The sequence below is a fragment of the Scylla paramamosain genome, chromosome 20, assembly GCF_035594125.1.
Source record: "Scylla paramamosain isolate STU-SP2022 chromosome 20, ASM3559412v1, whole genome shotgun sequence".
NCBI lineage: Eukaryota > Metazoa > Arthropoda > Malacostraca > Decapoda > Portunidae > Scylla > Scylla paramamosain.
Genome location: NC_087170.1, coordinates 10797116 through 10820931, shown reverse-complemented (window position 1 = coordinate 10820931; position 23816 = coordinate 10797116). Strand labels below are relative to the sequence as shown.

At 36.7% G+C, this 23816-nt stretch overlaps 1 protein-coding gene across 4 annotated transcripts; it reads right to left on the bottom strand.

Annotated features, from left to right (window-relative positions):
• Nucleotides 1-1817: 1817 nt before the first annotated feature.
• LOC135110296 (uncharacterized) lies at nt 1818-23683 on the bottom strand. 4 transcript variants are annotated; one of them, XM_064022483.1, is made up of 9 exons: nt 23581-23683; nt 20354-20448; nt 18826-18945; nt 17398-17524; nt 16820-16967; nt 14569-14655; nt 8320-8426; nt 5660-5793; nt 1818-2202 (listed from the first exon to the last, which is right to left on the bottom strand). In XM_064022483.1, the coding sequence occupies exons 3-9, from the start codon at nt 18925-18927 to the stop codon at nt 2002-2004; spliced, it is 906 nt and encodes a 301-aa protein (XP_063878553.1). In that variant the 5' UTR covers nt 18928-18945; nt 20354-20448; nt 23581-23683; the 3' UTR covers nt 1818-2001. The 4 variants fall into 4 exon arrangements, with proteins under 4 accessions (XP_063878553.1, XP_063878554.1, XP_063878555.1 ...); XM_064022484.1 differs by lacking the exon at nt 23581-23683 and adding an exon at nt 20924-21064; XM_064022485.1 differs by lacking the exon at nt 20354-20448 and having other exon boundaries at nt 23581-23637.
• Nucleotides 23684-23816: the final 133 nt, after the last annotated feature.

The window sequence follows — 23816 nt, the reverse complement described above, 5'->3', positions numbered from 1 at the left end:
ACAATATTTATTGTTAGGTCTTCATGAAAAGGAACATGGACTTCGTTAACTGGGAGGATCTGGACTGACTGAGGCACAGTGAAACCATGGCTATTTAATTTCTCACTGGCAGTGTAGAATGCCCTCTAGATGTCTGTTATTTAGCCAGTAATAATTATAGTAGCCAGTAAGAAAACAGGTGTAAACAATAGCATTTCCATTCTATTTTACATTAGTTTTTTTTTTCTTTTTTTTGCATTAGGCATCTAAAATGTATAGACTTAATCTGAGTGTGCAGCACTTAATAATCAAGTACTGGATGTGTTAGAGGCCTGTGTAAACAATACTTGTCCCAGCATTCTGGGTAACATGTAACTTTCTATCTCTGATAGTGTTAAAGTGAAATGCATCTCCCTGAGACATGAGGTGGTGACATTAAATTTTTTACTTTTTTTTATTTTTTATTTTGAATAAGTTTCTAAAGCATCTATCAATTTGCAATGTTACACAAAAGTGAATGAAAAGCTGTTTAACAATGATTGATTAAGTTTGTAGAAATACCTATAAAAAATTATTCTTCTATGCATTCATGATGGTTAAGAAGCCATGAACAGATTATTACTGAAAACAATTATTATTACAGTCAAACAAAGAGATAAATTGTTTAAGTTGGAGTATATCTTCAAAAAATTAATAACATATTTCAAAGAATGACGGACCAAACTTAACAAAGGGTCACAGTTTATCTACGACCCTGTCTTACTTTCTCATTTCCTTCAACTATTGCATACAAATTGCCATCACATTATCAAAACTCTAAAAAAAAATAAAAAAAATCAATAAAAATTAATATGAAAAGATCACAACAGGGTAATTGTTAACTTCTGATAACAAGGTATAATGAGAATACTGATATTGTAATGAGTCTAAAGTTAGGATTATCATATCATTATCATATTATTATATATCACTGAAGTTTCTTTAATTTGGTTATCAGTGACCAACACTGGTGGCCTATCACTCATTAAAAGCGAAGTTCTATTCCGTTACACAAAATTAATATTCAGGGCATTTGCCAGAAACTAAAACTCATTCTGCAATGATATGTAACTACTGATAAAATTATTACTATATAACAGGAAAGCTCTAGCTCATTATATATATAAAAAAAAAGAAAAAGAAATAATAATAATAATAACAAAATTAATAAAAAATAAATAAAGTAACATTTCAAAACTGAAATTTTTCTACTTGTATACTAGCTCTGTCATTCCCCTCTGCTTTTTTCTTAAAAATAAAATGGTCTTTAATCATGCTTCACATGATTTTATTACAAGTAAATACCTTATGGCTAATATCAAAAATAAACTAAATCTTGGAAAATTTAAGGTTTCTGTAGGATAAGCCAACCCAAAACCATCAATCACTATTCCTCCTCCTTCTCAGTAAGGCAACTGACTAGTGCATGCATAAAGTTCCCAAAATTCTTATGTATAAGATATTTTCAATCATCTTATCAGCTAGCCTTCCTCCTCCCCCTTTTTTTTGTAGTACTAATAGGAAAACAATAATATAGAAAAATTTTACCATCCTGAAAAATAGCAGAAACAAATTAAATTACAGCATGTATATGGATACATAAACATTCACACGAATGTTGACTTGTGCCGCCTCTAGTGGCCTTCCACTGAGCATCCATCTCTTATTTATTTATTTGCTTCCATAGTCTTTCTGCAAGTTAATACTTTCATAATATTATTGCTTTTCTACTTTTATTTAAAAAAAAAAACAGCTGAGGACAAGACTAATTGATAAGATGACTGAAAATATTTGAAGTATTTTGGATGGAAAGTGGAGAAATGGCAAGAAGTTTAAGCATGCAACAATCTGCTGTCCTGCTGGAAGGAGAGATGAGGCAGAGAGCGAAGTTTTATATCAACTTTGTCTTAAGGTTAAATGAACATTTTTGAACTGTGAAAATGTAGCATTCCTTAATTAATAAAATCACAACAGTCATGAACATTACATATTCATGCCTGCCATGAGATTTGAAAGTTTTTCCTCAATGTTTTTTTTCAAGAGAATCTTTGACTCCTCTTGGACTGTTAGCTTCTCATTCAAGTCTGCCTTCATATTTTCCAGCTTTTTTATTTCAAAGAGCTTCTTCTCTAGTTTTCGCTTCTCCTTAATGAAGTCTGTCATCTCAGGCCTGTTTTTTGGTTTCTGCAAAGAAAAATGTTACTTAATATTTTGAGCACAAACTTTTATATGTCAATAATAAAGATAATTATCACTCAGTAGTCTAAATTGAGGCACTCCCTCCAGAAGCAGGGTTGGTATAAAAATACTGAAATAAAAAAAATAAACAAAAAAATAAGAAAAACTTTTATACACACACACACACACACAATATATATATATATATATATATATATATATATATATATATATATATATATATATATATATATATATATATATATATATATATATATATATATATATATATATATATATATATATATATATATATATATATATATATATATATATATATATATACATAAAAAATGTAAAAGTAGTCAAGCCTGACCTTTACAGTACAAGTTAACACAGGCTTTGTCCAACTGGACCAACCTGTATCAGCATGACCTAAACAAGCATCTGTTTTTCATTAATAAAAAGTGTCAAAATCTTTCAAGATCTAACTCCCATCATGACTTCTGGCACCTAGCCAAAACCATCTCCAATAACTTTGTTTCTTCATCTTTTCCTCCTTTATTTCAGCCTGATGGCACCACTGCCATCTCATCTATTTCTAAAGCTGAACTCTTTGCTCCTCTACCCTGACTAGTTCATGTTACTCATTAAGCTCCTTCACATTAATATTTTCTATGCTCTAGTTGGCCTTAACGCTTGAAAGGCTTATGGACCTGGAGGAGTCCCTCTTATTGTTCTCCAGAACTGTGCCTCCATGCTTGCACCTTGCCTAGTCAGACTTCCAACTCTGTCTATCAAAATCTACCTTTTCTTCTTGCTGGAAGTTTGCCTAAATTCAGTCTGTTCCTAAAAAGGGTGACCACTCTAATACCCCAAATTATCATCTTAATGCATTAATTTCCAACCTCTCTAAAGTGTTGAATCTATTCTCATCAGGAAGATTCTTAAACATATACCACTTCACAACCTTCTATCTGATTGCCAGTATGGGTTCTGTTGAGGCTACTCTACTGGTGATCTGGCTTTCTTTACTGAGTCTTGGTCATTCTCTTTTAGGGATCTTGATAAAACTTTTGCTGCTGGCTTAGGTATATCAAAAGCTTTTGATACAGTCTGGCAGCAAAAAGCTTTGATTTTCAAACTACCCTCCTACGGCTTCTATCCTTCTCTCTGTTACTTCATCTCAAGTTTCCTTTCTGACCGTTCTTCTGCTGCTGGTAGAGTGCACCGTCGTGGTGTCTGCTGTTGATGATTCCAATGTTATTTTGCCAGAATTTGCCCAGTGTGAACTGGTCTTAAGCAAGATGGATAAAGTAGAAAAATTCATTTTCAATATTTGCATTTTTTTTTGGTGTAGCTTGTACTGCTTAACTTGGCTACAGTATTACCTGTGTCATACAAAACAATGCAAATGGCAGCCAGGACAGGTCAGCAGAGACATGGACAATCTTCAAGCAACTTCATTTTTATTTTTTATGTTGGTTACTTGTTCACCTATTATAAGCACAGCTATGGACTATGAAGGATCATGAAGGTAAGTTTACAGTTGATATTGGAGAAATAAATAAATACATTTACTTATTTATTAATAAAAAATAAATAAACAAATAAAAAATAAAATAAAAGTAAATAAATAAATAAAATTTAATAAATAAACAAGTAAAAATAAAATGAATAAATACATAAATAAAATAAAACAAATAAAATATAACTCATACCTTCAGTACACAGTGCACAGAAGTAACTTTTTGACATCTTTAGTGTGAACACAGTGCACAGAGGTAACTTTTTGACATCTTTAGTGTGAAAAAAGTACATGTTAAATGCCTTAAAATACGGCACATGGCTAAAACATTACATCAATTAACTTAAAAATTAACTGAAATTATGAACACTGATAGGTTGCCTCTCATCACGTCCTCTGTTATTTGAATTTGTGGTTGGCAGCAATCCATGTAGAAGTGAAACCATGGATACTGAAACTGTGGGTCATTACTCACAACCATGACTTTTCCTGTCCCCTACTCCTTTTTGTCTGTTCCCCCATCATCCCCATTTCCACTTTAGCACTCTCCATTCCCTTGCCCACTATACTCTCCTTCCCCAGTTACATCATCTACTTGTATATTCTTAAAATATATGTATTCTTTTCCTAGCATATTATTGTTATGAATGCGTATATGTAGTAGCCCTACAGGTGAGCACATGATCATGCTGCGTGTATGAGGTAGCCTCATATGAGTACCTATGTTAGTACATATGAGTACATGTGAGGGTGACTTAGCTAACGGCGTTGTGTGGCTCACTGTTCAGAGGCTGGTGCCATTATCTACACCACTAATGGAAGGAGAGCTAACACAACCCTATAGGTTGACCTCCGAGGCCCTGGGGTCATGGTGTCCAGGTGTGTATCCGTGTGTGTGTTGTGTGTAGTTCTGTGAGTGTGAGTGCATGTATAATATAAGTAGCAATTATCCTTACCAGTACTGATAATCTGCATAACTCATACTTATATCTTGCAAGCTAGAATAGATGTGGTTAAGAGTCATCTGGCAGAGGTGGTGACATGGGAGGCAGGGTGTGAGGTACCCTGTGGCACTGAGGGACAGAGGAAGAGTATTGAGACCGCAATGTGACAAGACATATGAAGAAGGAGACAAGGGAAAGCGAGTTGAGTCCTTGCGAGTAGAGTTTGTGGATGACTGACTAACAGTGTGAGTGCCTGGCGCCCCTGTACCTGCTTGTGTGTTGTGAATGTATTGCATGGTAACTTGTGTACTGTTGCGTAATATATGGACATAAGGAGAAGTGTGCTTTCCTCTCCCTGTTCTTTGTGACTGTTCTCACTGAGAGAGTGACCGGGTAAGTCAGAGCTGCAGTTGTTCCCAGCCACCCAGGTTAAGTCCTTCTCCCTGACACACTCTGTGAACCCCACAATGGTGTGAAGCAACCCTTGCCTGCTGGTGGGGGTACATTTCATTATATTTATTCATACTTACTACATCTATATTTTTTTTTATTTTTTATCTTCTGTTTTCTTCTTCTATCTTTCTCTCCCCTCTGGAGCTTTGTATCATAGATACGACACATTTTATATTACTGTAATATGTGTAAAAGTTATCCATGGATATAGTGGTAAAAGAAATCTGCAACTGCATCTACATCCACAAATTTTGATATTTTAACATCTACAATCTTATCTACAACGGTATTTTATGAGAAATGCATATCAAGCTCCACATCTGAGGATCTCCAAAATTTAGTACTATCTGATACATCACTAGTATGTACTGTGCTAAATTTTTACTTCTTAAGTATTAACCTACTTGAAAATCTTGCTAAATATATCATGGCTGAATATCACACACACACACACACACACACACACACACACACACACACACACACACACAAACCAAAACAAACAGATAAACAAGTATTAATCAACATTATTTCATACCTCACTCTTGTCATTATAGTTTGGCTCTTTCAGGGAAGTAAAGGCTGTTGCTGTATCTGGATGCATATCTTTCTGATGCATTTGGCGATTTACCATGATTGATTCAGGCTTTGATACATCAAACTTGAATTTATCTGTAAGAAAAATAAAAATTACTAAGGGACAACATAACACTACACTGGCAAGAAGAAAAATATTCAAAAGTATATACTAAGTCCCTCATCAGCAGAACAGATGGGTGATGGACATTAGCAGCATAAAGAGAATTACAAAATTGAAATCGTTACAAAATATGACCAATATCTTCTAAGAGGTCTGTCATTCTTACTGGCGCCTTCAACTTCCCTCACATACACTTTCTTTACAAACTCTTCACTCTTCCTGTCAATATGGCCTTTTCACCCATTCCACCACTCCACAATTTATAATGCTTGCACAGGCTCTCATACACACTTTCATTGCTCTCACACATCCATCTCGTCTCACTCCACATGCCTCTCTGATAACTTATATCCACACCATACATCCTTGATTGTTGTGTCTTATTTCACATTTGTGTCTCCAATCCAAACATCAATGCTGGCAGGAGAATACTATTCCCTAAATCTCTTTTCACATCCATAGATGTATTTCCCTCTTCCATGATTCTTGTAAGTTATCCTATGTCATACCTACCTCTCACAACCCCCCCTGTTATTTTCTCCATCCATTTAACCATGTTTAACCAGCACTATTCCCAGACACTTATACTCACTCACCTCTTTCACTCTCACTTTATTCCCATAAACACTTCATATCTTCCTATATGGTATCCTCAAGTCACACATTTTCACTTCTTGCATCTTTAAAACCATCATCTTACTTTTGCCAACATTTACATACATTTTCCTCACACTTGATCCATTATTCAGGAGTTCCTTTTAATTGTGCAAGTAAGACAGTGTCATCTACAGACATGCTACTACAGTTGGTTACACTATATAAAGGTCAGCATACTATGCTATAGTGAGAGGGACTGGTAGTTCAAAACAGCTATCATGATTGCCTTCTCTACTATCATCACTTTCAGTAGCTCAGTGGGACTAATATAACTGGTAGATACATCATAATGTCTTGACTTTAGGATCTAGTTTTGGCTGTTACCCTGCTAAAAGGGTCCCAACTGAAGAGCTGAGATGGCATCACAAAGAACACAACTCAAATGACAGCAATTCCAAAAAAGGAGTAGTTGGAACCACAAGAGGGAAGCTACTTTTTTTTCATGTTACATCAGATACTGTTTGAATAGCAATTTTTTGTTCTCACTAAGATTTTCATCACATTTATTTCCACTTCTTGTCATGTTGATTTTATTTTTATTCATGTCCTGGTCTCACTTATACATGCCAGTGTTTGAACTGCATGCTATCTGGTGCATTTCTTACTTTCATGTTTCCTGTCCTTTTTATTGTATGTTCTACTGATCCAACTACTTTATTTCACCACTGAAGTCTAATTCATTACTCATGTAGTACTCCTGTGCTTGCTTAGGATATGCTGACTACATAAAGTTGCAGTGAGCATCATACAGCATAATCTCTATTAAATTTAGTGAAACCAGTGGAAGCATCCTGACTCAAAATACAATTAATTTCTACTTACAGAGGTTCATATTTATGCTGAGATTAGACAACAAAACATTAACTTCTGGACTGTGATGTAATACCCACTATTTCACTCCATGGATTAATTTTTACTTCAACAGACAAAAACTGTTTTAATTTCCATCGTCAAATTGTTTATGCACATTAAGAAAATATTGTACTTTGTTTAATGAAGCAATACCAAAAATCAACACTGCAATCCTCTCTAAATTAGGTATTTTGATGGATTACCTTCATCTGACTCTTGGGATCTAGGAAGAGCCATACAAGAATACCAATATCACAATTATAGTTTTCATATTAGGTTTAGTAGCCTATTCATATACTGGAAGGGAGGAACAACCAGGATGACTATTCTACATCAGGAATGGAAGAATACTGCTTCTAGATTCCATATACATTATAAAAGGTGACTCAGAAAGGCAGTAAGAAGACTGGGAAGCCCCACTTTTCTCTGTTCCTAAAATAAGTTGGGCTATCTCAGCTGGAATATACAGATAAATTTACCTATAAATCAGGCTAATAGTGCTCTTGGAGACAATTGAGACATGGTGCCTACATTAAAAATGGATCGTCTTTGCCCTTTATATTCAGGGTGTCTTCTTTTTCTAATTATCTTAAACTTTTATATGACACAGGGAATAGTAACCAGTTGAATAGTGGAATGGTGATCCTACTGTACAATACTATCTTGGACACGAGTCTGAATGAAAATACTGTCAATACCTTGACTGTCTAATAGTTTGTTTACTAATTTTTAAACATGTGTCGAAAGAGAATGGTATGGGGCACACAGCTTATTCAAATTTCATTAGTTACATAGCAAATAAATATGTAAACCTACATAGTTTTACTTGTTCCTAGGAGACAAAGTATTTCATCAGCTATAAGTCAAGGAAATAATTGGTATAAAGTGTTATAGCCTCTTGGTTTAACTGGAAAATATAATATCATAAAGAAATGCACAAATCTTAAGTAAAGATGCAATTCACATAAAAAATAACCTTCACTATATACCTTGTAACTTGGAAATGGCACCACTTGCAGCCCAGCCACCACTTGGAGATGCATAGGTCATGTCTGGCATAGAAGTGTTCGTGTCACTCTGAGAGTCACCAACCATCCTGTGTGGAGGAACAGTTAAATTTATATTTCACACTGGCAGCTAAGCATATAATTCAGTACCATTCATTACATGTTCAGTGATGAAATGGAGGAATTTTAAATTCTGACTAATCATTATAAAAGGAATGAAACCATAAAAATATATTGCAGAGAAATACACCAAAATTAATTAAATGAGGAGGGACTCTATACAATCTTGGAATAATAATTTAAAAAATGATGGTAGAAAGTAAAAGAAAAGTAGAAACTGAGTTTGGTAGAAAGCCAAGTGAAAAGTTCATGGAGAATAGACTGTCTAGGAAGGAAATTAGGAGGGATGGGAGAAAAGGATGGACTTTTTGTAGGGAGCAAGGTGAAAAGTGAGTGAGAAATGGATTTTGGCTACTTAATGAATGACAAGACAGAAGGAAAAAGCAACAGTATTTAGTATGGGTAAGGGCATAAGTGAAGAATGTGATTATGCTGAGAATTGGTAGGGAGAAGATAAAAATGCAAAAACTAGGTTAAAGAGTGGCAAAGCTAGAGGTGTAGATGAAATAACTGCACATAAGCTGAACTATGGAGGTGAAGTAGTAGTAGTGTGACTGCTTTTAATATGTGAATTGGCATAAAGGCAAAATGAACTACATGAAGGAAGGCAATTATTGTATCCTTATAGAAAGATAAAGGCTGTCAGAACATAAGTTATCAGGAGATAAGTCTGCTTGTGTACCAGGAAAAGTCTATGGGAGAATCTCGACTGAAAGACTGATGTAAATGACTAAAGTGAAGGTCAGTGAGGAACAAGGATGATTCAGGAATGAAAGATGCTGTTGATCAGATTTCTGCAATTCAATTATAATATAAGTGTATTTTATGAATGGATGAAAAGTTGTTTGCAGCATTCTTGGACCTAGAGAAAGCATAAGGTAAGAGTAGACAGAAGCCCTTTGGGATGTTCTTAACATTTATGATGTAGGAAGGCATTTGTTGGATGGAATTAAGACTTTCGTAGGGATGCAAATGCCAATGTGTGGGTGGAGGGAGAACTTGGAGTCTTGCTATCAGAAGAGGAGAGACAGGTATATTTGGCATCTTCATGGTTGTTTAATATAATGTTATCAACATCTGTATCAAACTATATTTGCAAATTACTAATCTTCTGTTGTCTGTGGAATATGTTAGGAAAGAAATAGAGCAAGAGTAGTAAGTAACAACAGAGCAGCAAAATATACTCTTTGTGTGTGTAAAAGTCTTACCACTGAGTATTATATTCATAGATTTAACGTATTATCAACATCTGTATGGAATTACAATACATCTGAGTTCCACAACCTTCAAGTTTAGCACCGAGTCCTAAATTTTTACCTTCCTGACTTTCATGCATTATCTCTCAAGTTTCACTTTCATCACATATGGGTCACACCTTCTTACTATTGGCATCACAGATAGTAAAAATAAATACATATGTGCTATGCATTGTATACATATTTCTGTGTACAGATTATTTATGACGATAAACCACCTATTTGCCATAACACAAGTCATGCCAGCTTGCATACAAGAAGGGGGGAAAGAAAGGCCTGTATCACACTATACAGCACTGCTGCTGTATCACTAAAACATATACCACTGAATCTACAGCACAGTGCCACATCATGCTGTGGCAGCACTGCATCCTGCCAGATATGAAGACAAAACAAAAACACTCATACAGTTCTAGATGTGGCAGAGCCACACCACTGTATCACAATGGATGTGAGGACAAAACACAAAGTTTTAAGTTTAGTAGACCATATCACTGTCACACCAGATGTGAGGACACACACACACACACACACACACGTATCTGGAATAAATAAGCATTTTTCAGTAATTTCAAGAACCCAAGTTTCCCAATCTTTGATATCAGTGCAACACCAAGGGAAGAAAGCAGGCACGGAACTAGAGAAGATAATGTATATTGACAAATTTCTATTACTCTGTCTGTAGAATAGGTTGGGATAGGGAGCAAGTACACCCACAATTTCAATGCTAGGAGTGATTCTGCACTGCACTGACAGTTCAAGAATCCCTGTAGTGTGTGTGCGTGTGTGTGTGTGTGTGTATTTGCCTAGTTGTGACATACAGGAAAAGAGCTATGCTTGTGCTGTCCTGTCTTCATATCTATTTTTATCATATTTGCATCAATGACTTCTCTGTCCAAATCATTCCAGACATCCACAGTTCTATGTGGAAAGCTATTTTTCTTAACATCTCTTCTACAAGCATCTTTTTTAAGTTTTCTGCTATGTCCCCTCAAGCCTCTTGTATCCCATGTCACCAAGTCCTTTCTATCCAAGTTTTCCATTCCAGTCACCACTCTGTATAGTGTGATCAAATCACCTCTCTCTCTCTCTCTCTCTCTCTCTTCTTTGTTTCAATGTTATAAGATCCAATTTAGACAGTCTTTCTTCGTACAGTAGCTCCTTCAAACTTGGAGGTAACTTTCTTGCTGCTCTTTATATCCCTCCCTATTTTCTTACCGATTTCTTGGCACTAGGGCTAAGTGACCATACCACAGCTGCATACTCTAATCTTGGGCGTATCATGGTCACATAAATTTTTTTCATCATTTCTTCACCCAGATGTGTAAATGCTGTCCTCATGTTTCTCAGTAGGTTATATGTTTCACCTCTAATCTTGTTTATGTGTTTCTCTGGTGACAGCTTATCAGTAATAATTATACCAAGGTCTCTTTCTTCTGTTCTTCTACTGATTCCCTCATTCCTAAATGGATAATCTTCTGTCTCTTGACACTTTTGCCAAATTCTATCGCACTGTATTTCTTTGCATTGGATTCCATCTGCCACTTTTGGTGTGTGTGTGTGTGTGTGTGTGTGTGTTCACAACCAGTGCTAAGGAAGACATTTTCTCCTCTGAATTTTTTAATCTGTGGCCCTAGTTTCACATTACAATACTTCAAGAGAAGGAAGTGGAAATTGTGGCACAAAAACAAATATAAGAGTAACAAAGGAAAATTAGTACAGCTGCAAAAGCTGTAGTGTGGTGCTTCTGTTCGTCACCTGTGTTTGTGGCACAGGATTATTAGCTGTGTATGACACAGGTTGGGCTAAAAAAAAAAATTACAATTATAAATCCTTGTTTTTTCACAAAAACTAACACATTTCTGTTATTTTCAGGAGAATTCTGGCTGAGGCCTTATATTTTCATTCAAAAAGCATGAATGGATCAACAAGTTGACATTCAGTGCAAGAGAAAGTAAGGATTGTGGAGGCCTATATGGCGACAAAATCAGTAGTCCTTGCCCATCGACAATTCAGGAGGGACTTTCCCAGGAGAAATGTACCCAGCACTCACAATCAGGCATCTAATTAACAAATTCAGGGAAACAGGAAATGTTGGGGATAAAAATAAAGGGCACAGCGGCTGGCCAATCTGCAAGGACAGACGACAATACTGAGACTATGAGGCATTTGGAGGAATCACCAAGGAAATCAACAAGATGTTTATCACAGGAGACTGACCTCTCAAGGACTACTGTTAAACACACAATACACCAACACTGTGAGTCTGCTCACAGGCCTCCACAATCCTTACCCTCTCTTGCACTGAATATCGAGCTACTGGATCTATTGATGCTTCTGGATGATCTTTCTGAAAATAACAGTAATAAGTTAGTTTTTGTGGAAATGTAAAGATTTCACAAAGGTGACATTTTATTTGGTCCACCTTAAATAAGAAAGCAGTAGGAAAAGCTGAAGCATTTCTTTGCTGAGTGATTGAAAGAAAATGATGTGCATACGTAAAACAACAAAAGATAGAGTAATAACGCAGTTGTTTAGATGGTGAATAAGTAATGATGTGGACATATGTGATGATATGTAATGATGTGCATATGTAAGACAACGAAATACAGAGTAATGACAAAGTTGTTTAGATAGAGAATGAGTAATGGTGTGGACACATCTGGCACAATGATAGTGGAACAAGTTAAGATGTTTGACAGGGAGTTTAGTTTTAGGGTACATCAGTGAGTATACTGAGTGGTTGTACATATTCCTGAAGTGCCATGGCATTTCTATACCTAAATTTTGTGGAGAAAAATGAAGAGGCAACGGAATACATTGATAAGTCTACCAGGTTTGTTTTCCATTTTGTGTTTAATTTCCATTTAGTCTAGTATATACTATTTTATTTGAAAACATTCTCTGGCACACCCAACAAGCTAAGTTGTCTTTAAACATACTGAGAGATGTAAACCTTGACTAATCCAGGAAAATGGCTAATTTGGAATGGCTCTAGAAGCAAGTACGTCAAAGTACTGATAGTAAACTTGTATTGATTTTTATGAAATTTTTTATATTTCCTGCCAGAAGCTCCCTGTAAAAATAATGTATTTCAACTATCTATAAGTGATTAACAAGGCTTAAAATTTTGAGCAAGTGTTTGATAACAAATTAAAAACACATGTATAGGTAGTTGGTGACTTATGACCTATGTGACTTACAACTGACAGCATTTTACGGCCACTTCCACATGACAGTTTCAGGCCAGCCTCCTGGTGCTGCCAGGAAGCTGGGAGGCTAAGAGTTGGGGATGCTCACATCATTCCCACACCCACACAAAGCTCCCAGCACAACACACTTCCACCTGTGTTTGTCTGTCTTTCACTTTGGAAATTTTTCTACAATATCATCTCCAAGATGTCTACCAAAAGAAAAATGTAATTTTCTATTCCTCAACCTGCCAAGAAGGAAAGAAAGGCCATTGATTGAAAGCTCATCAAATTTATGAAAAAAATTACTCCTCAGGCTACCATGTGTGCTGCCCCAGTTGACTCAGATGACAACATTGATGATCACAGACTAGTACTAGTGGCCAATAGATGCTTTTTGTTTGTTTTGTAACCAAAATGTTTGCTATTTTTTCCACCTGTATTTTTGTATGTTATGCAAATATTAAACCAATTGTACAGTAAAATCCCTCTTATCCGGCATCAATGGGACCGCCGACATGCCAGATACTTGAATATTGCCGGATACTTGAATAGAAGTGAAATTATGTCCACAATCAGCACCCTACACTCACGCATCTTACCATAACAAAGATCAGCTGATTGCCGTGCTGCACGTCGCCATCCGCGCTGCCACCTCACACTCACCAACACACAGTTGTAGCACTGGGCCTGTAATTGTGACTCCTTCTGATCTTTTCAAGCTGAACCACTCGTATAACACTTTGTCCATCATTTCACCACGATGATACTGCAGTGTGTGACGATTTTCCGCTGCCTTTGGGGTGTCGGTGGCTTTCATGTAATCCCACAACTTTTTCGTTTGGGATTTAATGTCATAAATAGTTGATGAGCCCACACCATATTCCACCATTAGTTGCTGTCTGCTTTCACCTCTCTCTAATCGTCGACAAATGTCTACCTTCTGCTTAAGTGTAAGCACAACACGCTTCCTCTTTTCTACAACTTTAGGCATGATGAAGGCGTCAGGCGATAAACAGTGCACACGCGGGACTGAGTCCCTGAGTAAACACAGTGCAGTGGGCTGCGGGGGGCGAAGCAGTGCACTCTGGCGGCGAGGGGACAAAGTATGCCTCGCGCGGGAATTTTAATCGATTTTATGAGTACACATTGATTTTTTATTGATTTTAAGGCTCGGGGAAAAATGTGCTGGATACTTGAAGCTGCCGGATACTCGAATGCCAGATGAGAGGGATTTTACTGTACTATGCTATATAGTGTTTGACTTAAACTTGATAAACATAACAACGATAAGATGATTCAAATTTGACAAACGTGATAATATAAAATAAAACTCTGTAGAACGTGTTGAAAGATGATAACTACTAAGACAGTGGTGACACAATGGTTATAACAATAATGAGAAAAGAAAATTTTCATAAAATATGACATAAGGATGATTATATCATTAAAGTGTATAATATACCTAAGGTAATTATATTATGACTGGTTTGTATATACTTTTAATTTATAAGATGAGAAGATAATGGACTTCTCTAATTCTCTAAATTCTGAAAGTAACCAATAAATTTGCTTTTAATGCAGACTGAAAGAATTATATTGATAATATTCCTTCCTGCTATTTCACACAAGTTAAACAACATTTCCTAGGTTAAGATACTAACAATCCATTCTGAAGGCGATTAACTCGTTCAATTTCCTTTAGTCTCCACACCTTACGGGCACCCTTGCTCAATCCAGCTGGTGTCCTCCTGAAAATGATAACACATATCAAATATACACACATATTGGATAAAAACATTGCATTTTTTCTCTGTGATCCAAATCTACAGTAGAATATATAAAATGAGGTAATGTTTAGCTTCATGACCTAAAAAGGGAAAATATCTCCTTTAACTTTAAATCACAATCCACATAACAGCTTAGGAATGACTGATAACTGATGTAATTTCTAAAGACCATTTAAGGTTTTAACAAGCACACACACACACACACACACACACACACACACACACACACACACACACACACACACACACACATATATATATATACGAGTATATATATATATATATATATATATATATATATATATATATATATATATATATATATATATATATATATATATATATATATATATATATATATATATATATATATATATATATATATATATATATATATATATATATATATATATATATATATATATAATTGATAGGTACTAAACTCATTGGTAAGTACAATTAATTCAAGATTTACTGATCTATATCTATATACCTAGCCGTAATGCTACATTGGGGTTCAATCAAAGCACCACAGTCACAGTCATACAAACTCTTAGCCCTGCTGGCCTCTAGTGTAAAGGGATAGTCTCATGGACAACCATACTGCACCTCAGGAGTTTAGACAGCACAGCTGGCCACACACATTCACAACAAGGCCTGACAGCATACAGTGATTTACTCCTGATCTTTCATAATAAGACTGTTCCCTACCTACAAATACTCCAATCCTTAGACCACAGCAGATACAGGGTACTTCCTATAGAGCAACCTGCATCCTAACTGGCTCTATACACCAATGAGCTCTATCAAGTGCACCCACACCCCCTTCCAAGGGCTGATGAGACAGTGTCATTTTCATGTACTCACCACTGTGGCTCTCCATTCACCTCTACCATGCACAATAGTTCTTGCTTGCTAAACAGTCATTCCTCTCTTATTCAATGCTCCCTTCACAGTTCATCCACTCCAGGCATGGCCTTCCTCTTAACCTTTCATCATGGACATCTGGCCTCCTTCTCTTTACTAATTTTCTCTTCCATTCTCTTGACATGTCCAAACCATTTTAATACACACAATGATCTGCCCATCCTGCCAACTCTCTCAGGACACTTTCTTCTTAGCTCCTCATTTCTTATTCTGTCCCTTCATCTTACTCCACACCTATTTCTCAAACACTTCTCCATTACATTTAACTGCTTCTTCTCTGATTAAAATTACATAATATAATAATCATATTATTTCAGTGATTTTGCCCAGTTTATTATCATTTAATTTCTTATATTCTCTATTACATTTTTTAAGTCTTTATTTTATTTTTTGTCCTCATCAATACAAAAACATGTCATTTGTGCTCAGCATTGGTATAGACAGGGTGTACTGGCTATAAACATACTTGTAATCTCTTGTCTCTTACTGTATGGGACTTCTGAGTAGCTATCTGTAAGGTTTTGTGAGGAATACCTTAAGGCACTGGAGGGTTTTCATGCATGTATTGTAGTTACTGCTACAATGTTCAACACTAGCCAAAATAACACTAGCATTACTAGACTTCAAAATATATGTTTGTAGTTGCAAAGTTGATAATGTTACAACTGTGTAAAAGATATTGAGAGGCTTACTCTATACTCTCTACTCTTCATTTGAAGGAATTACTAACATTAGAACAAGTAACTCTTTGTGAACTCGTACAGGTAGACACAAATAGAAGAACCATCACCCAATTCCCCTCTTGGCTGGAGGAGAGGAGCAAGGAAGAAAAGAGGAAAAATATTAACAAGGAAATGATAGAATTCTTACATTCAACAAAGAGACAAAAGGGAGCTCAATGATGGTATACCATTTAATGTTTCTGAGTTTTTTTCAGAAAAAAATAAATAAAAAGTAAAAATCAATTGATCAGCAGAATACAGCCTGATTTTTTCCCAATAATTCTTATACCCTGAGTACATGGTCTCCAAGTGTACAGCATAAGGGTTGTGTACACTGATAGCATACTTAACAGGACCACTATACTTAACCCTTAGCCTCTCAAATTCTTAGAAATTTACCAGATTGCATGTAACATGTTTCCTAAAAATATATACAGGATAAAAAATAAAGGTAACAAAAAAGCAGATTTTCATACCTAATGAATTCTTTGTAAATGCTGTGCTCTTCAGGTGAGTATGATGACTGCACAAGGTCCGACTCCCAGTCCTCACACCTGGCTGTTACATTCTCCACTGGAACAGACTCAATCTTCACCAATGGGGCACTGCTTGCCATTCTTGGACCTGCAAAACACCAAACTCAATGCCATCACCCACTTTACATAAAAATATTACCACATTTTGTTTTCAGTATCAGGGAATTCCAAGGCACACAGAAAGCAATTCTACCATGAGACATGGTTTCCTTGTCACACACTTCTTAAATTCATAATTACACCACAGTGCTTCCCCTGCTGTCTGTGATGCAATACACATAATTCTTATCTCTGTTCTCTTTACTCTCCTTCACATAAAATTTATACCAGTGTAAGAAAATAGACTTCCCTTTACACAAGAATAAATTAAGTGAATAAGTTCATACTACCAAGGCAAGTCAGAATACTCACAACTCAAACACAATATAATTTGAACTGTAGTTTGACATAAGTTACAGTAAATGTCCCACAAAGAAAGATAGTGTGATCCCAAAAGGACACAGTAGGATGAGACTCACTGGAATACAGTTCTCGCTCCACCAACTCTCTGTTCTCACACTCTAGCAGGTGTGCTTGGTACTGATGGGTTGGCACCACATGCACTGCATTGAAGAGGCAAACTTTCATATCAGCATTGGGGTAGTTCTGAGAAAGGCAGGACATAGAAAGAGGGAGTTAATAATCTTATTTGGAGCTTTTAAACCTTTAATGACCAACAAAAAGGGTGTCCCCTTCCAAAAGGGGGATAGCCAAGACAAAACACACAGCTTCACATTTACACTCATTTACACCAATCTGTTAGCCCTCTTGTCCATGACAGAGAAAAAGTACTCCTGTCATCACTTTATGGGGATCAGCTGTACATGGAACTTTTCAACTTTTCATAACCCACAATAAAGAAAATATACAACAGTATATGAGCATTATTTTGAAAAGAAATTAAATGTTATATGAGCATTATTTTGAAAAGAAATCAAATGTTACAATATTTCTTAAGTAAACTATAGATATAAACTACCTAAATATATATACTCTATCCCTCTGACTCATCAAAATTTATCTTGCTACCCACAGTTTGAGAAGTGCTGGTCTATTTCATCTTGATATATCTACTTCCTGCCACTATAAGCCAGGCTGAAGGTAGGCAGAAGTTACCTAGCAGCACCTGCATATTAGTGTACAGTGGTTGGATTTTCAATACACTCATGATCATCATAAAGCACAAAAGGTGTGCCACTCTTTAAATTAACACACACACACACAGTTCTAAATGTGATGACACTGCACCTCAGTACCACACTGAATGTGAGGACAAAATACACACTCACACATTTCTAAATGTGATGGCAATGCACTGCTGCATCATGAAGAATGAGGACAAAACACACACTCATACAGTTCTAAATGTAGCAGGATAACACTGCTGTGTCATGCTGAATGTGAGGACAGAACACGTTCACACAATGTTAGGCTATGTGACTGGCATAATATAAATTTTTCAGTGTTTTCAATACTTCAAGTTTTGCAATCTTTGAGATTATTGCAATGGATTTGGAAGAAAGCAAGCATAAAACTCAAGAAGATACTGTGCACCTTAAATATTTAGCAAAATAATGACTTATGAATAGCTATCTGGAACCTAACTCATTCAGGGAGCATCTATACTCATCTGTGGAAAGCTTAAGTTCTTGACAATGTGACCATTTGCTATTGCTCAAAACATACCCATTATGCATTTCCTGTTATTATATTGCTTAAGTTAGGAGAAATAATGTAATATATTTCTAAATTTCACAGCTTTTAAGAAAATGTTCACATACAAATATAAAAATATCTTCTGATTTATTTCTGACACAATACTAAATTTAGACTTTGAAAGGTCATTCTAATATAAATTTTGCAAAGCCTTCTTATATTGCTAGCTCAGTGCTCCAGCAATTCTGTACCTTTTTGCACTTAATGATGTGCTTTGCCATGCGGTGAGGGAGAATCTGATGGCTGTTGTTGTAAGGGCATGGCTCCAACTTCTCCATCATGCGGTAGTCCATTGTGGTGATTTTTTTTGTCTGTAGTAAAAAAAAAAAAAAAAAAAAAAAAAAAAAAAAACTCTAAAACACACACACACACACACACACACACACACACACACACACACACACACACACACACACACACACACACACACACACACACACTGATAAACATCTACAATGATAATGCTAAACTGATAAAGGAAACTAAAAATGATGACTGTTAAAAAGGAGAGCTACAGCAGAACTCAAAATGTGAATAAAAGTACAATTTAGTAAAATATACTTTAATGAAATAATGAAAAAATAAAAGTAATTTTGAAAATAGGAATGAATGCAGCAAAATCCACAGGAGCATGCACACATGATGGGACATTAGGTTCTTGGCACAACGGTAACAATGAGATAATAAGTTGAGAAAAATATTTTCTTAGAACCCAAATGAACTTAGCTGGTTCAGTTTCTCTTAATCATTCTCTGCATCTCAAAGAACAATATGGACTAAAAAAAATGTGCTTAGAAAAAATGTGTTTCGAGTTACTCTAAAGTGATGACCAGAAGCAGATTACCTGTGTGAATGTTAAAATGGATACCTGGTAGAAACATACCTAAATGAGAGAGAGAGAGAGAGAGAGAGAGAGAGAGAGAGAGAGAGAGAGAGAGAGAGAGAGAGAGAGAGAGAGAGAGAGAGAGAGAGAGAGAGAGAGAGATTCATATTTCTTTCACAAGAGGAAGAGATTAAGGAATTATTTTATGTAGTGATAATTTCCGGGGAAAAAAAAAGGCCAAAAAATTGCATGGAGGGGGAGAGGTGTCCATAAAAAGTGAGCTCTATTACAAAAGAAAAAAAAAAAAAACATGTCCCTTAACTGGGTAGATACCGTTATAAAATAATTTGGATGCATTAGCTTTAGAAATCAGGTAGAAAACATGTACATAAAGGTCAGATTTGTAATTTTTGGGTAAGGGTAGTAAGCACATCGCCGCTGGAACATGTTGGTCTGTTTTGATGGTGCACCACGGCAGGGCACCACACAACCTTAATCCATAGGCTTCACTAATGATTAAGATAAAACTTCTCGCCTGTACGATCGTTTTAATTCCACAAGCTGAGTCATGAGGAGATTAGATTTGTTCAAACAGTAGGTATGTAACGATCCTGCCAATTTTGAGGGCAGCCATAAAAATAGTTTCATGGGCACAACTATAAATTTGCCTCTATTTTTTTCACGGTACCATGCCACTGATGCCATGATGCCACTGATATAAAGTTATTACAAGGCCTAGTAATTACCGAGGAAAAGTTTTCAATTTCCCCCGACAGGTTAGGAAGGCAGCAATGTCTGGCAGTAAGTAGCAGGCCAAGCAGAACAGGGACCTGTTTGCCTCTGCCACACAGCTACCATCGTGTAGCAAGTGTTCCAAATCTACAGAATATACATACCCACACTCCTAAAGTCCGCTTGTCCCGCTGCCCACCGCCTTGAAGTTACCGTCAGGTGGTGTGCGCAACACGTCTGCGCGCTGAGCTTCAACACACTTTGCGAGGTAAAATTATTTTAATGTTTATTTACGCTACAATGTCAAGTTAATAAAAATATGGCATTAAATATAAGACTAATTTCGTGTGTGTCATTACTTTCCTTACGTGTCATGAGGCAATACTGGACCACCACGTGTGAGCATGTTTTTTTTTTTTTTTTTTTTTTTTTTTTTTTGGCGCCATAGGACTTTAATTGTTGCTCAGTGTTACCATATTTCCATCAACTCCAGTTAGATGAAAAGCTGCAAATTCACACACGCAAGTAAGCATGAACACATATGAACATGTGGTGTACACATTTATGGAGTACGAAGAAAAAGATGGTACAAGTAAGGGGTCGCCATATTGCTTTTAATAACACTGGTTGCCAAGGATATTAACTGTTGTAGGACCAAATTCAGGATAGCCCGAAGCAAAATTTGGTCTGCAGTCATGCTTTAATTATAATGTTCACACAGGTACTTAACTGACCTTCTCTTCCTTCTGTTTCACCGTCAAGATGTAGTAGAGCAACAGGGGGCGGGAAGAGGGAGGGAGATTGGTGGGAGGAAGATGAGAAATGTTCTTTGGTGGGAGGAAGATGAGAAATGTTCCATGGGGCTTGTCAGGTCATTTTTGTCACTATTTATTTATCTATTTATTTATAATATTTTTTTTATTTGTTCTGATCAAGTAATCTAATTTTGGTTAAGATTATACAAGCGCGCTTAGCACCTGTATTTAACCCACAGCCATCTGAAAGCAACTTTTTCGTTATAGAATTCACACCCATCCTTCACCAGCAAGGTTTGTGCACGTCCTCCTCCTGCAGTAAATTTTTCATAAATTGTTTGGTAGTGTTAACAACGAATAATACCTGTACTTTCAAAAAGATATGAGCCCATAACTGAGTGACATCCGTAAAAAAAAAAATAAATAAATAAAAATAAATAAATAAGTAAAAAATATGACCAAATATTGTTAAGCTATGTGGTCCCACTCATAATCCACACCTTAACTTTCCTATTTGCCCTGCTTTAACTAACTGCCAATGCAATTCTCTCTATTGACCTACCAACCCCTCCCTCACCACCTGATCTCGCCTAAGCTTCATTTCTTAAGTTAGACATCTATTCGTATAGCCTGCTGTCTTCTCCAAGTCAGCTGCACACTCTTATCTCTACTTCACCTCTTACGACCTGTTATTTCCATCCACCTTCCAAGCCACGTAATCCATGTAATCTAATAGAGAAGTGGCGCTGCCTGTTAGCGCACCTCTATAACGTGTAGACCCGAACCGTCTCTCTCTCTCTCTCTCTCTCTCTCTCTCTCTCTCTCTCTCCTTTAATTATGCCAGTATATACTAGCATATTTAGAAGAGTATGATCCAGTCACGGGGTGATTCTTACTATCGCTGAACAATTATGATGATTACGACAATACCAGATGACTACCTTGACGGGGTGGCGTGGCTGCCTTATTTTATTCTTTTAAATATACTGGCATGTTTAGAGTAAGCCAGCCACGAGATGACAACTCGTAAGACTCCTTCGCCACCATGCCACTCGCTTAAAGATGCTGTTGTGTCAGTCATCACCGCACCAAGTTGACTTACACCACACCTTTGCCCCACACCAGGTTATCAATGCTCGAGATTACGGAGATGAATTACTTGGTATGAAGGCGCCAGAGAGAGAGAGAGAGAGAGAGAGAGAGAGAGAGAGAGAGAGAGAGAGAGAGAGAGAGAGAGAGAAAGACTTGTGCGGGTGCTTAATTTGAATGAGGGACCCGCAAAATATATCGTCTTACCCGTACAGTAATCTTTTAATAAGTTAATTGTTGAATGGCATTGCCAGCATACTCTTTAACAATGTCAGCAGTAAGCAATCGGAACTCAGCCTTTACGTAATGGAGAAAGGAGTGTGAAAGATGGATCTTATGTTGATTCCTGTTTTGTACGATAGCTTGGCTTCCAGGAATGTCATGATGATGTTTGGTATAGCTACTGGTATGTTTTGTGAATTATTTTCATTTCAAGTGATGGACACACAGAAAAATCTTGAACTTCCGTACCTGCCTACTGTGACTGAGCGTTGGAACCATACACCTGTTGGTTAGCCCGAGCACAAGTCTGTCACGCACGATACTCACGAGATCGCGTCTGGTTTGTCTCTTACGTACTGCCAGTGTATGCGATAGCCCTTATGTCTCTCCTCCTCCCACCAAAAAAAAAGTATGTGAGTAAGTGCATGTCACTACATTCAAGGTATTCCTTCCACTATAGATCAAACTTGAATTAATATATGTTAACCAGGATTAACACAATGAAGCTCTTTCTCAAGGAAAGTGTCTGTGCCGGCTGGGTGAATTCGTCGCGTCGGTCAGTGAGGGGGCAGTACAGCATGCATGCAGGAAGGGGTGGGGTTAAAGGGAGGTAGCTGCGTTCTGAAACTGTCTAGCGCATTATGTTGACTTCTTTTGGCAGGCTCCATTGGAAATGAATGGGATTTTCAATGCTGCTTCAAAAAATTTGGTAAAAGTTCAGTTAGAATTACACCATGTAAATGAAAAAAGATGATAATGAGAACACGATTAATTATCTCTGCTGTCTTGGTGACAGTCCAAAGCATTATGAATTTGAGACCTGAGCTTGTACGAAGGCGACTGAGGATAAGATAATGAACCTCAGTCTTATAAACGGAGACAATCCATCACTACTTGTGACAACGATAAGAATTCTCTCTCTCTCTCTCTCTCTCTCTCTCTCTCTCTCTCTCTCTCTCTCTCTCTCTCTCTCTCTCTCAAAAGAACATGGCACAAGATAAAACTCTGCCAGGAACATCCTTCCTAAATGTTTCGGTGTCTTATCGCGACAATTACGTTTCAAAGTCGAAATTATTTGGGTTCTCAAAGGTCTGATCATAATTATAGTGATGGTTTAACAATAATTTTACATAATCAGTGGGAGAAATACTCACGAGAGAAAAAAGCTATATAGTCATTTCGATCTGTAGCCTTTGAAAACAGTCTTTAAGAGAGAGCAGCAGGGTGTTAAGAATACAGGCTTAAGTATACATATTTAGAAACGCCCTATATGTGCACTGAGGCCTAACCTAGACACAGTAAAGCCTATCTTTCTGGGTTCCCACCTGCCACAGGGTGCTCCCAGCTCCACAGACACGGTGAGATACGGTAACCTCCTTGCCCAACAGATAAGATGAAACACAGACGATATATATACATATATAAAATCCTCATCGATAAACTATCTGGACGTGGTGGTCTGATAGTGTGCAGATGTTGAGGACTGATAAACTCGCATTAGTTACGGTCACGAACAAGTCTTACAACGTCTCCCAGTCTTTTCCTTCGGGTTCAACGTTTT

Bases quoted from the DNA above. Each gene is read 5' to 3' on its own strand.
- LOC135110296 (XM_064022483.1), bottom strand. From the start codon at position 18,927: ATGGACTACCGCATGATGGAGAAGTTGGAGCCATGCCCTTACAACAAC. The intron at 16,968-17,397 runs GTGAGTCTCATC...GGTGTTTTGCAG, and splicing joins GGAGCGAGAACTGTATTCCA to GTCCAAGAATGGCAAGCAGT. The intron at 8,427-14,568 runs GTTAGTATCTTA...TCCTCCACACAG, and splicing joins AATCGCCTTCAGAATGGATT to GATGGTTGGTGACTCTCAGA.